General features: G+C 43.9%; 1 protein-coding gene across 2 annotated transcripts in view; it reads right to left on the bottom strand.

Annotated features, from left to right (window-relative positions):
* sgsm2 (small G protein signaling modulator 2) overlaps positions 1-14,183 on the bottom strand; it is a 243,824-nt gene that overhangs the window by 88,269 nt on the left and 141,372 nt on the right. For both annotated transcript variants that reach the window (XM_061718653.1, XM_061718654.1), the window contains exon 3: positions 8,180-8,348. In XM_061718653.1, coding sequence (XP_061574637.1) covers positions 8,180-8,348 — 169 coding nt within the window. The remainder of the gene's footprint in view (positions 1-8,179; positions 8,349-14,183) is intronic.

Below are 14,183 nucleotides of genomic sequence, written 5' to 3'. Positions count from 1 at the left end.
GTTACCTATTTACACAAAGTAGTCCCTGTCCTTTAAGTAATACTCAAACCAGTAAAGTACTGTGCCAGAATGTACAAACCCCCATTCTCCAATCGCTCTTGCAATATACCATGATCAACAGTGTGAAATGAGGTGAACCGCAGTGCTGGTTAACACCAACAATGTGGTTCTTCCATAGTCTATATTTATGTGGATGTCATTGAACCTCTTGACAAAGGCAGTCTCAGTGCTGTGGTGAGCACAAAAAGACTGGAAGACGTCAAAGTGGTCAGTGCTTGAAACACAGCCTTTTCAATAACCTTACTAATGAACGGAAGATTTGAGATAGGTAATCTTGCATTAGAATCGGAAATCAGAATCAGAAATCAGAAAGGGGGTTTGTAACGCCCGCCAATGTAATAATGCCCACAAACGTAATAAACCACAAACGTAATAAAAATATGCAGCTTTTAATGTAATAATCCTGCAAATGTAATACATTTCCCACAAATGTAATAGTCGCTGCCTACTACAAACGTAACACGCGATTTCCCACAAATGTAATAACTATTACGTTTGTAGAGATTTATTACGTTTGTGGGGAAGTGAAAATCTTCAACTTTCAATGTTGTAATAACTTCCCACAAATGTAATAATGCAATGAATACTCATTAATCACATGAATAACATGAATGAACTTCATGAATAAACTTTTACTGCATTTTATTGTGTTTTATTGTAACGTTATATAACCTACTGTAGTTTCTCTCTCGTCTCTTTTTGGCGAGGTGAGGCAGAGTGCGTGCAACTGTCTCCTGTCCGGCACGCCCATCCCTAGGATGCCCGTTTAGGATCCCAGTTTAATAGATTGGCTTTTAAATCACCAAATGACTCTCAACGAATTTCATTTGTTCATTGTCCAATATCACTTCTGTGACGCCTTACCTCTCAGCAGACACAACACTGATAATGCACAGCAGAGTTAAAGCTGCGACAGGTTTTCACTACGCACATTCTGCCTCTCATTCATGATTCAAATATTTTCATTCATGTTTATTTTCTCTATAAAATATTCTCATTCAGATCAGATCACATGACAATAAAGACACAATTATTAAGGAGGTTCTTCAATGGTATGTGCGTAATTAATAAATAGGCTATCACCAGTTCACTGCTGCTGCACAGGAGACAGTTGCACGCACTCTGCCTCGCCTCGCCAAAAAGAGACGAGAGAGAAACTACAGTAGGTTATATAACGTTACAATAAAACACAATAAAATGCAGTAAAAGTTTATTCATAAAGTTCATTCATGTTATTCATGTGATTAATGAGTATTCATTGCATTATTACATTTGTGGGAAGTTATTACAACATTGAAAGTTGAAGATTTTCACTTCCCCACAAACGTAATAAATCTCTACAAACGTAATAGTTATTACATTTGTGGGAAATCGCGTGTTACGTTTGTAGTAGGCAGCGACTATTACGTTTGTGGGAAATGTATTACATTTGCAGGATTATTACATTAAAAGCTGCATATTTTTATTACGTTTGTGGTTTATTACGTTTGTGGGCATTATTACATTGGCAGGCGTTACAGGGTTTATTGCCAAGTTTGTTAACACACACAAGGAATTTGTTGTGGTGATTGGTGCAATACAGTAAAAATAAAAATAAAAATATAAAAGCAAACAAATATATGAAGATAAAATAAGAGATAGAATAACGTAAAATGTATAAATAGAAATAAACAGAAATGTACAATATGAGGATTAAAAAGTGCCGGATATGAATCTTTACAAAAAGTGACGTAGGATGACAGATGACAGATAAAATGTATAAACAGAAATGAACAATATAAACAGAAATGTACAACATGGGGTTTTTAAAGTGTCGGATGTGAGTCTGTACAAATGTTACGGGGTTGGAATATTTACGTTAATGTAACGTAGAGTGGGATGGGGGGGCAGTCCGTAGTAGTCGGGGGGGAGGGGGGATCGGGGCCTTGTTGACGAGGACAGCTGCAGACGGGAAAAAACTGTTCTTGTGGCGTGAGGTTTTGGTCCTGATGGACCGCAGCCTCCTGCCAGAGGGAAGAGTCTGAAACAGTTTGTGTCCGGGGTGGGAGGGATCTGCTGCAATCTTTCCTGCACGCTTCAGGGTCCTGGAGGCGTGCGGGTCCTGCAGAGATGGGAGGTTGCAGCCAATCACCTTCTCTGCAGAGCGGATGATACGCTGCAGCCTGCTCCTGTCTTTCACAGTGGCAGCAGCGTACCAGATGGTGATGGAGGAGGTGAGGATGGACTCAATGATGGCCGTGTAAAACTGCACCATCATTGTCTTTGGCAGGTTGAATTTCTTCAGCTGCCGCAGGAAGTACATCCTCTGCTGGGCTTTTTTGGTGAGGGAGGTGATGTCCAGCTCCCACTTGAGGTCCTGGGATATGATGGTCCCCAGGAAGCAGTAGGACTCCACAGTGTCTGCTGGAGAGTCACACAGGGTGATGGGGCAGGTGGGGCTGCGTTACTCCTGTAGTCCACTATCATCTCCACTGTCTTTAGAGCGTTGAGCTCTAGATTGTTCTGACCACACCAGGTCACCAGCTGGTCCACCTCCCACCTGTAGGCGGACTCATCACCATCAGAGATGAGTCCAATGAGGGTGGTGTCGTCCGCAAACTTCAGGAGCTTGACAGACCGATGACTGGAGGTGTAGCTGTTTGTGTACAGGGAGAAGAGTAGAGGAGAGAGAACGCAGCCTTGAGGGGATCCGGTGCTGATGGTCCGAGGGTCAGAGACATGTTTCCCCAGTTTCACCCACTGCTTCCTGTCAGACAGGAAGTCAGTGATCCACCTGCAGGTGGAGTCAGGCACGTTCAGCTGGGAGAGCTTGTCCTGGAGCAGAGATGGGATGATGGTATTGAAAGCAGAGCTGAAGTCCACGAACAGGATCCTGGCGTAGGTTCCTGTGGAGTCCAGGTGCTGGAGGATGAAGTGCAGGGCCATGTTTACAGCATCGTCTACAGACCTGTTGGCTCTGTAGGCGAACTGCAGGGGATCCAGTAGTGGGTCGGTGATTTTTTTGAGGTGTGGCAGCACAAGGCGCTCAAAAGACTTCATGACCACAGAGGTCAGGGCGACGGGTCTGTAGTCGTTAAGTCCTGTGGTCCTTGGTTTTTTGGGGACAGGTATGATGGTGGAGGTTTTGAAGCAGGCTGGCACATGGCATGTCTCCAGGGAGGTGCTAAAGATGTCCGTGAACACCGGAGACAGCTGATCGGCACAGTGCTTCAGGGTGGATGGGGAGACAGAGTCCGGTCCTGCTGCTTTGCAGGGGTTCAGTTTTTTGAATATTTTATTAACGTCCCTCTCCAAGATAGAGAGGGGCGTCGCAGTGGTCTGGGGGGTGGAGGATGGGGCCTCTGGGGTGTGAAGTGGTGAAGACGCTCCAGCCCCTGCTGGGGAGGGGGGGGGCTGTTGGAGGGATGGAACTGGGGAATGTGAATGCAGTCCCGGGGGATGGTGTCAGGACTGTCCCTTCGTCTTTCAAAGCGACAGTAGAACTCGTCAGGTCGTTGGCTAGGCGTCGGCCGTTGGTGGAGGGGGGGGCTCTGGGTTTGTAGTTTGTAATCTGTCTCAGTCCCTTCCAAACTGAGCTGGCATCGTTATCTGAGAACTGTTGGCATAGTTTCTCAGAGTACAGTCGTTTAGCTGCTCTCACCTCCTTGCTAAACGTGTACTTTGCCTTTTTGAGCCTGTCCTTGTCGCCACTCCTGAACGCTTCCTCCTTCTGCAGCCGCAGCCTTCTGAGCTTAGAAGAGAACCCGGGTTTGTCATTGTTGTAACTAACCCTGGTTCGTGTTGGAATACAACTGTCCTCACAGAAGCTGATGTAAGATGTAACAGCCTCTGTGAGCTCGTCCAGGCTGCTGGTAGAAGTCCTGAAAACATCCCAGTCCGTGCAGTCCAAACATGCCTGAAGATCCTCCATAGCGTTCCTGGTCCACTGCTTTGATGTCCTCACAACAGGTTTGCAGAGCTTTAATTTCTGCTTGTATGCAGGAATCAGGTGGACCATGAGGTGGTCTGAGTGTCCCAGTGCAGCTCGGGGGACGGCATGATAGGCTCTGCTCACTGTAGAGTAACAGTGATCCAAGATTTTTCCATCTCTGGTCGGGCATTTAATTAAAGGAGCTGTATGTAAGAGCAATAATAAAACGAATCATAAAATGACCCCGATATGTCAACAGACATTTAAAAATCATGTTCATTTCAAATACTTATGTCACTGACAACAGCACTCAAGCCAGGATATTCCAGTTTAAAAAGAGGAGTTGCAGCCCTCAACTGATGTTTATGTTTTCATTTTTTGTTTTGGCCTGAAGCTCCACCCTCCACCTATCTCCCAATCACCAAGTCAGTATTGTTTTGGCATCCCGGTTGCCAGCTCGTCTCTAATTATCGCAGCCATGGCAGCCTACGTTCCTGCTGCATTCTGCAGCCTACCTGGCAACCTCTGGTCGGGGGGAGGAGGGGGAGGGTACACGCCGCTCAACAATATTTTGAAAGTGACTGCAGTACCAGTTTTGGCCATTTCTTACAGACGGCTCCTTTAACTGTCTGTATTTTGGGAGTTCGTGGCTGAGGTTACCTTTGTTAAAGTCACCGAGGACAGTAACTAAGGAGTCCGGGTTTGTCCGCTCCACGTTCAGTATCTGGTCGGCGAGCACGCGCTGAGCGTCTTGCACGTGGGCCTGCGGCGTGATGTAAACACCGACCAGGATGAATGAGCTGAACTCACGGGGAGAGTAGAAGGGTTTGCAGTTTATAATAAAAAATTCCAGATCGGGAGAACAGTGTTGCTGCATCACTGTCACATCCTTGCACCAGCCGTTATTGATGTAAAAGCAGATTCCTCCACCTTTCGATTTTCCGGAGAGTTGCTCAGCACACGATAATTGTGGAGCTTGATGGATAATTGACAGTTCAATCAGAAAGTTAGATGCAAATCCATCATTGTCACCATCGCACAAGCTATTTTGCCTTTCGCGCACGCATCAATTATGTGATTGAGGTTTGGGTGTTGTTTCTAAGAGAGACTAGAGATGCACCGATCGATCGGCAACTGATCGGTATCGGCCAATACTGACCCTATCAATTTTGATCAGTCTTCTCAAAATAATAGTTCAAAGTAGGCCGACCCTATGATGTTTACAACAACAAACGGCCGCCCGTGCTGCATTCCCACACATCAGACCGAGGTGTCCCAAGGGGGCATGACTGGCCTCTCCGGTATGAGAGTTTTACAATGTCCGAATAGGACAACAAATTTGCAGTTTGCAAAGTGTGTGCAAAGGAAATACCCCGAGGTTATAAAACAATTTCAACACAACGAAGCTGATAAGACATTTTAAAGTTTCTCACACAAAGGAGTATATTGAGTTATCAAAGTTGGCTGCTGCTAAGGCAGAGAAACAACACGGGCAACTTTGCTAACTCACCTGTAACAGAGACCTATAAACAACAGCAGCAACAGCAAGAAAAAATTAAGCTGCAAGCAGCGATAAACGGGCCCTGGCACCCTTGTGCACGTTCAGGCTGCAGTGGAATTGCTTGTATGACTTGCATGTAGATGTAAACATTTAGCAGATGACACCGGCCATGACTCACTATATGAAACCATTCAAAAGTTATTGCAGAAAATAGGGACTATCCAATATTGACCAATCAGAAGAAGGGGCGGAGCTAATTAAAGCCAATGAAGGTCAAGTACTCAATACAGAGTCCGATGACACCACCCACGAGTCTTTATGTCAAACCATTCAAAGGTTATGGCAGAGAATAGGGACTATCAGGGATGGTTGGTAAATAAATCATAAGCAGTAAACTTTGGCCTACACAGCAGATCAAATCAGTCAGTCAAACTTTTTCTATAAATACAAATAAGACAAAGGGTACAAACATCATGGTCGTAAACTGAAGCATTTAGTCTTCCATCATTGTCTTCTACCACATGGGAGATGCTGGTTCGCCTCCACCTCTCCCTCCTGTCTGTTTCTAGCAGTCAGGTGAAGAGGAAACTAGAGAGACTGATTAGGAACAAGGCTGCAGGTCTGAATGGCGTTAGCCCTCCAGTGCAGTTTGTTTATTATAGTTGGAGATACCATCATATACTGTACCTGCTTCAATAAAGCCACAATCATCTGGAAAAAGGTACTGTTAGGATCCATTTACCATTTTCTATACCCGTTTTATCCTTTGCAGGGGATCTGCTGGAGCCTATCCCAGCTCATTAGGCGAGAGGCAGTGGTCCACCCTGGACAGGTCGCCAGTCTATCGCAGGGGCACACATACAGACAAACAACCACACTCACAGCTACGGGCAATTTAGAATCATCAATTAACCTAGAATGCATGTTTTTGGACTATGGGAGGAAACGGGAGTAGCTGGAGGGAACGCATGCAAGCACGGGGAGAACATGCAAACTCCACACAGAAAGACCATGACTGTGCTTCCCACTGTAAGGATCATTTTTTTTTCAATGTTTCAATGTATTTAACACCATCCAGCCTGCATTACTACATAAGAAAATACAGAAAACACAGGTGGATGCCTCCACAATCACCTGGATTACTGACTATCTGATAAACCGATTACAATATGAGCCATGTTTCTTTTGGAATTATATCATGTAATTTTGCTCCATGCCACTAGGGGGCTGTATTTGCTCTGTGGCTGAGTCAGCTGGGTTATGCCATTTAACTGGGGAAACCTAAAACATGTGTTGCTGATTGAAGAAGCAAACCGTTTTTGACTGTGCCTAGTGTGTGCATAGTATGTGGCTAGTTTGTGCTTATGTGTTTAGGATGTGAGTAATTTGGTTTGTTGTTTTCATTAATTATTATGAGTTAAAGTTAAGAAAAATAAACCTGTGAAGCAACTGTGAATCAAATAGAACCTTTCGTCTGACATGTTCAGAGCAGACTGGGTGCACATTTAAACTACATCCTTCATATGAGCAATCAGTACTAGACTTGGTTTAGGACTGAATGGTTGTGTCTGATCAGGCGGTCAGCAGCACAGCAGCACCACAGGGGACTGTAGTCCTCTCCATACTGTACACCACAGACTTCCAGTACAAGTTGGAGTCCTGTCATCAGCAGAAATACTCAGATAACTCTGCAGTTGTGGGGCGGTGATGGACAAAAGACTACACAGAAGTGCAGAGAACTGCCTGACCATTTGACGGCATGGTGTGGGAACATTTTTCTATTCTTCAATATGAATAAGACATAGAAATTTATTGTGGATTTTAGGAGAGCCAAGACTCGAATACCTTCTATAAGTCTGCTCTTGGGTTCAATCACATCTGCAGTCATCTGTTTTGGGAGCAGCATCAGAGCCAGTGACCTAAAGAAACTGAACAACCTGATAAAGAAGGTTGGCTCTATTCTGGAACCTCTGGAGATGATTGTGTGGAGGAAAATACTTCATAAAATGAAGATTATGGGCATCAGAGCATCCTCTTCACAACCGAGTGTCTTTAGTCAGGGGCTTCTTCAGAGCCATCGTATCACAGACTGCTACAGGAGATCTTTCCTGCTCACAGCAATGACTCTTTACAATTCATCTTTGAAGAGACTTAAATGAAATGACTACTACAAAAATGTTTCCCTCTGGGGATAAAAAAGGATTTTCAAATTTATTTGAATTTGAATTGAATTAGGGGCTTTTGTTGAAGATAGGTTTAAGATTGTAGATAATGCGACAGCCATGGTTTCCAAGAAGTGAAATGCTCTTTATCTTTTAAGACCAGTGATAGATGCATGCTGCAGTGACTACAGTTTACAATCTTAAGCTATGTAGGACATACTCCAGCAAGACTTTGTGTCCATCTCATACACAAACTGGCTGCTTTGCTGTTAAAGCTTCATTAACATTTAATTAATTATCATCCCACACAAAGTGGGTGATAGTTAAGACCTAGATGGCAGATTGATTAAATCCTGACTGTTGCGTCAGGTGGATTCTCTTATCACAGCATTTCAACTACAGAATGACAAAGTGTAAATTTAAAATGACGTCAAAGATTGGTTATTAAACAGCATTTTGTCAGTAAGTGCTCACTCGTATGTAGAAATAGTTTTTTATTAGACAAAACAAAAACAGCAGAAGAGGTCCAACATTTGTTCAACCAACCTGGTGAGATCGGCATGTTGCTGGAGCTGCTCTTGTACTTTACGACAAACCTCGCCAGCAGTGTCGTACACTTTGCCAACCTTGGTGAAGAGAGCTGCTATCTTGTCACTGCGGAGAAAGCCAGCTGCCCGTCTCTTCAGCAGGTGACCCAGACAGGCCTCAATGGCAGCTGGAGAAACAAAAGCTCTGTTAATACTGAAAAAAAACTTGATTTGAGCATTAAGATCTGCAGTATGAACGTAGCCTGAGCTTCTTTTGCACATTTGCAGGTTTATGCACTCATAAAATGTACTCTGAAAGCAGTCTCTGAAAGCACCTAGAGACAACTTCTGTTGTAATAGATGCTATATAAATAAAATTGAATTGTATGTTTTTTTTTTGCTTTTACAAGTTTATAAAGTCGCAATTACAGTTTTCTTGTGCGAATTGGCAGATTTATAAGGTTAGAAGGTGAGTTTCTCTCGTTAAAGTTTTTTTGCTTCAAATTTGCAAATACATGAAGTCACAATTTTTGCCTTTTTTTTGTCTTTGTCTTTGTCTTTGTCTCCAAAATTTGGAGATTTAATACATCATTGCTCAAAGACCCCGACTTTACTAATTTTTTTAAGAAAGAATGGGATATATTTTTACAAAATAACGACCAGCTGGAAATATCAGCGAGCGTTCTATGGGAAGCAGGAAAAGCAGTAATGCGAGGCAAAATAATTTCCTTTTCCTCAAATAAGAAAAAAAAAAGACAACTTAAAAACAAAAGAATTAGAATGTGAAATAAAAACGCTAGAGGAGGCCTTCCAGACCTCTGCAGATGAACGTACAGTATCCTTAACAGAATAAGGAAAACTAAAATAGAATTAAATAAAATAATTGACGCAAAAACACAGTTTCTAGTACAAAGGCTTCGCCTGGAAAACTTTGCACATGCTAACAGATCGGGAAAATATTTAGCTAATCAATTAAAAATAAACAAAGAAAAAACAACCATAACATCTATTAAGGACCAGTCAGGGGAAGTTACACATGATCCCTGTTTAATAAATTCAGTCTTTAGAGACTTTTACTATAAATTATACTCGTCACAAATTGAACCATCTGATCAATCCATTAATGAGTTTCTTGGAGAAATTAATCTGCCAAAGTTACATCAGGAACAGGTTACGAATTTAGATTCACCGCTCTCAATAGGAGAACTCCATGAAGCTCTTCAACATATGCCCAATAATAAAGCTCCGGGCCCAGATGGTTTCCCAGCTGAATTTTACAAGGAATTCTGGAGCATATTAACACCAACATTTTATAAAATGATTCTAAATGCTAGGGAGAATAAAAGCTTACCCTTAAATATGAACTCTGCTAATATTAGTCTTTTATTAAAACCGGACAAAGATCCCTTGCTCCCATCGAGCTACCGCCCAATTTCATTGATAAATGTAGACCTTAAAATAATTAGCAAGGCCCTTACTGAACGTCTGAAAAGAGTCACCCCTTCTATTATACATCCGGATCAAACAGGCTTCATTAAAGGTAGACATTCGTCTACTAATATTCGCAGATTATTGAATATTATAGACTATTCGAGTATCAATAAACAGGAGACTACTATTATATCCTTAGACGCGGAAAAAGCATTTGATAAGGTAAATTGAAAGTTTCTATTGGCAACTTTGCATAAATTTGGATTTGGCGAATCTTTCATTGACTGGATAAAAATATTATACAGCTCTCCCAAGGCACGTGTAAGGACAAATGATCAAATCTCTACAAATTTTAACTTGCAAAGAGGCACTAGACAGGGTTGCCCTCTCTCTCCCTCATTATTTGCAATATTTATTGAACCTTTAGCAGCAGCTATTAGACAAAATCAAAATATTAAAGGTATACAATGCAAAAGATTAGAGCACAAAATAAGTCTTTATGCGGATGACGTACTCCTCTTCCTCCAGAACTCACGATCTTCACTATCACAGACAATCGCACTTATAGAGGGATTTTCATCTCTGTCTGATTATTCTATTAATTGGTCTAAATCCACTGTTTTGTGTGTTAACTGCAATTTTAGGAATATAACCAATACTCAATTACAATCAGGGAACATTAGATATTTAGGCATAAACATCTCCCCTAGGCTGTCAGAGTTAATAAAATTAAATCATGTTCAGCTTATAAAGAAAATAGAAGATGATCTTTCCAGATGGAGCTCTCTCCCCATTTCGCTCATGGGTAGAATAGCCACCATTAAAATGATGGTTTTACCAAAAGTAAATTATTTTTTGTCAATGATACCATGCAAACCCCCTCTTTCCTGGTTTAAATCGTTGGACTCATATGTATCAAAATTTCTGTGGAAAAATAAAACTCCACGTATTAGTTTAAAGACATTGCAAAAATCCAAAGAATTAGTTACCTAATTTTCAGTATTACTTCATAGCCAATAAATTACAGTATATTGTAAAATGGTCAAAAGATCATCCTTTAGATAGTCAATGGCTGGACTCAGAGCAAGTGTTTTGTAATGAACTAGACATCTCAGAGTTACCATTCATTAGTCAAAGTATCAAACATCATCAATGTTTCAAAAGCATTAATATTAGCACAACTTTATCAGCTTGGTGGGAATTTCTTAAAGTAGCTAAAATTTTACTTTTTCCATGTGACCGTACACCCATATGGAACAACCCAGACATCGTGAAAAATGATAAAAAGATGGTTAATTTCGTTCAATGGAGAGATCAAGGAATACGGTATTTACAGCACGTAATTGTAGGAGGACAGTTTGTACCTTTCAATACACTTAGGGCCCGATTTACTAAAGGTTTGCGTGTGTTAAAACCTGTGAAAATTTGACAGTACCCGCAAACCAAAGTGCCAGCTGATCTACTAACAGCGTGCAAAGAGGATTGCGTCTCTGAAATGCGCTAAATTGCACACGCAATTCAGTTAGTACTTTTGCCCTGATGAATAATCAATATGGGGCGTAACCGCCAGAGAGCGCTAAATACTGGGAGGGGAAGATGCAAATTGCTCCATTTACCACGCGCAATGAGATTTACCAAGCCTGAAAGTTTTTGCGCGTATTGTGATTGCGTCTGTTTTTAATACGTTCGAAAGGAAGGTGCTAATCTGCTGCTGCCGTTATTGTGGAAGGAGGCGACATCCAAAATCAAAGAATACGCAGAGAGAGAGTCTTTATTCTGCTGCATGCTATTTTAAAAATGGTTGCACAAGTTTTATTAAAGGCCACTTTTTCTTTAGTTCTCCGCCTTATATGTTGCCACCTTCTCTTATTGTGCCCCCCTCCACTCGCCCACAAGCAGGCCAAGCCTTTGTGCCAAAACTTTGCATTTTATTGATTATTTATCTTACTGAACGTGAAATCATCCTTCGTAAATTACATTTAATTAAAACCCGTGCTTATTAATCACAAAACACAGGTTAAACATCATGACCAAATCCGCTCCGACCCGCTGTGTCAGTATCAGCGCAGAGACTGCAGCTTCGCCTGAATTATGGTTCTGCGTTAAATCGACGGCCATATGATGGTCCCGTCTGTCACACATTTACTGTCAGTGTTTGCGCTCTCTAGCTCTGTGTCTGATTGTCTTTTTCTCCTCAGATCATGCCGAGCACCGCCGGGTCACGTAAACCCGACCAATTAAATATTAAAATCAAATTCAGTCCTGTGGCCCGTTTTTCTATTTCATATTTTTGATCTGTGCCTAAAATTGAAATATGAAAAAACAGACGTTTTTCAGTTTTTTGTGTTACCAACTGCATTTATTCTATCGCAGGTTTTCTCCGATATTGCGTTTCTTTTGGTAATGTTTAAATTTCTTTGCTGTAGTTCATGAATGTGTTTATTTGCCTCTTCCACTAATATCTCTAACTCCAACTCGTCAAATTTCATTTTGCGCTTGTGACTTGTGACTGTGCATTCCATCCAGACTCTCCATGGCGCAGATCTGCGCTCGCAAACCTTAAGACGCGCAACACCTCATTTAAATACTGCTGTTTGCACCTGTTATCAATTGCGCACGCAATCTTAGTTGATCACCTGCAAACCACACGCAAACCGCAAACTTTTTCAGTGCACACGCAATTTAGTACTCTTTATTTAGGATCTTAGTAAATCGGAGTTAGCAGGAATACATTTTTAGAGTATCAACAACTTAAGGCCATAATAAATAAAACATACAAAATTAGCCAATTAGACTTACAACTTCCCGCTAAGATAATATATTTATTGAATCTAAGCACTTTAAAGTTGTTATCAAAACTCTACAGGTTAGTGTCTAAACTGGACGATTCAGTCTCTCTCCCGATCTCCAAGTGGGAGGCGGATCTCTCTCTTAATACCGACCAGTTTTCTTGGTCACAAATATGCTTAAATACGTTTACTATGACTAAAAACCCAAACTTACAACTTATACAGTACAAAGTTCTTCATAGAATACATTATACTGGACAAAGGATGTTCCAGATGGGCTTTGTCACCTCTAATATCTGTTCACAGTGCACAGAGAACACCCCAGATATTTATATGCATGCTTTATGGTTCTGTACACCGGTACAGAGGTTCTGGAAGGAGATTTGCGAGGATTTATCCACATGGATCAACCACAGAATCCCAGTGTGCCCCACGGTATGTATATTAGGTCACCTGGGAGACACTCAAATAGAACCTAATTGGACACACCGGGTTCTCACTGCCTTATGTATCGCAAAGAAAACCATTCTAGTAAATTGGAAACAAAAATCCAGTTTATGCATCAACCATTTTAGGAATCTTTTATCAGACCATATTAGAAGTGAGATAATGTCTGCCTCCACTGAACAACATTCGGCTGAATTGCACTCTCTCTGGTCCCCGATTATTGGCTTCGTTACCTAGTGGGGGCGGGGGGTGGTGATCTCGTAGCCCTTGGGGTTGGGGGTCGGCTTGGGGGGTCTGGGGCGCGGGCCTCTGGTGGCCCCTGGGGGGCGGTGGGTGGGGCCGTGGTGCCCTGTCCCTGGCCGGTGGGGGCCTGGGGGCCTGTGGGGGGGGTTACCTCATGGCGGTGGGGGGGGGGTGGCTGGGAGGGGGCTCGGGTGGGGGGCTGTGGCTAGGGCGTCTCCGGGTCTCCCGGGGGGGGCTGGGCCGTGGAAATGGGGGTCCCACTCGGAGGGCCCGGCCCTGCCTGGGTGGGGGGTGGCTGTCTGCGCTGGGGGGGCATTGCTGCCTTGGTCCTCCGTCGCTGGGCGGGGGCCGAGTGCCCCTGCGGATATGGGGGCTCCGTGACCCTTGGGGTGTCCGCCGGGGTGGCTCCGGGGGGGGATGGGGCCGGTTCCGGGGATCGGGCCTCCCCTGACCGGGGGGTACACGGGCGGGCGCGGCGGCAGGGTGGCACCATTCCCAGGTGTCTATGTCTTATGTTGTCAGTATGAATGGGGGGATGTTGGACCGTTTCCCCCTCCGTCTGGGGCTCCGGCGGCGCCGGGGGCGCCCGTGGAGGTACAGTGGGGCCCTGGCCCGCCTCGGAGGGCCGGCCCCGTCCACTGGATGGCCGGTGGGGGGACGCGGGTGTCTTATCAGGGCCGGCTTTGCTGGTCCTGCTTCCTGGCTTCGGCCTCCTCTCCCCCTCCTTCCCCCCCTACACGATTCATACGCACATAGGCAAGGGGTCCGGGTCGTGGGGGGCATTGTCCCGCATGGCCCGGCACTCCCCGCCTCACGGTTTTAACAGCAAAGTAGACACTGCACATTCAACACTTAATAAATACATTTGACAATGACACGTAGTTCGGGAGGGGGGGGTCGGTGTCAAATCGATGCACATCACCCGCGTTCCCTCGCCGGCCTGGGATGGGTGGGTCGGGATACCTGGGCCTGGCGGGGCTCGCCGTGCAGCCTGGGGTGCCTTTTGGCGGTGCTGGACCCCCCCGGGGAGGGGGAAACGGTGCGTGATTGTGTGTCTGTGTCGGTGAGAATGCGGTGTGGAAGTGTCCTGCCATGGAGGATTTGAGCCTCCAT

The sequence above is a fragment of the Cololabis saira genome, chromosome 4 (genome assembly GCF_033807715.1).
Source record: "Cololabis saira isolate AMF1-May2022 chromosome 4, fColSai1.1, whole genome shotgun sequence".
NCBI classification, from domain to species: Eukaryota; Metazoa; Chordata; class Actinopteri; order Beloniformes; family Belonidae; genus Cololabis; species Cololabis saira.
This window is presented reverse-complemented; position numbering and strand designations above follow the sequence as displayed.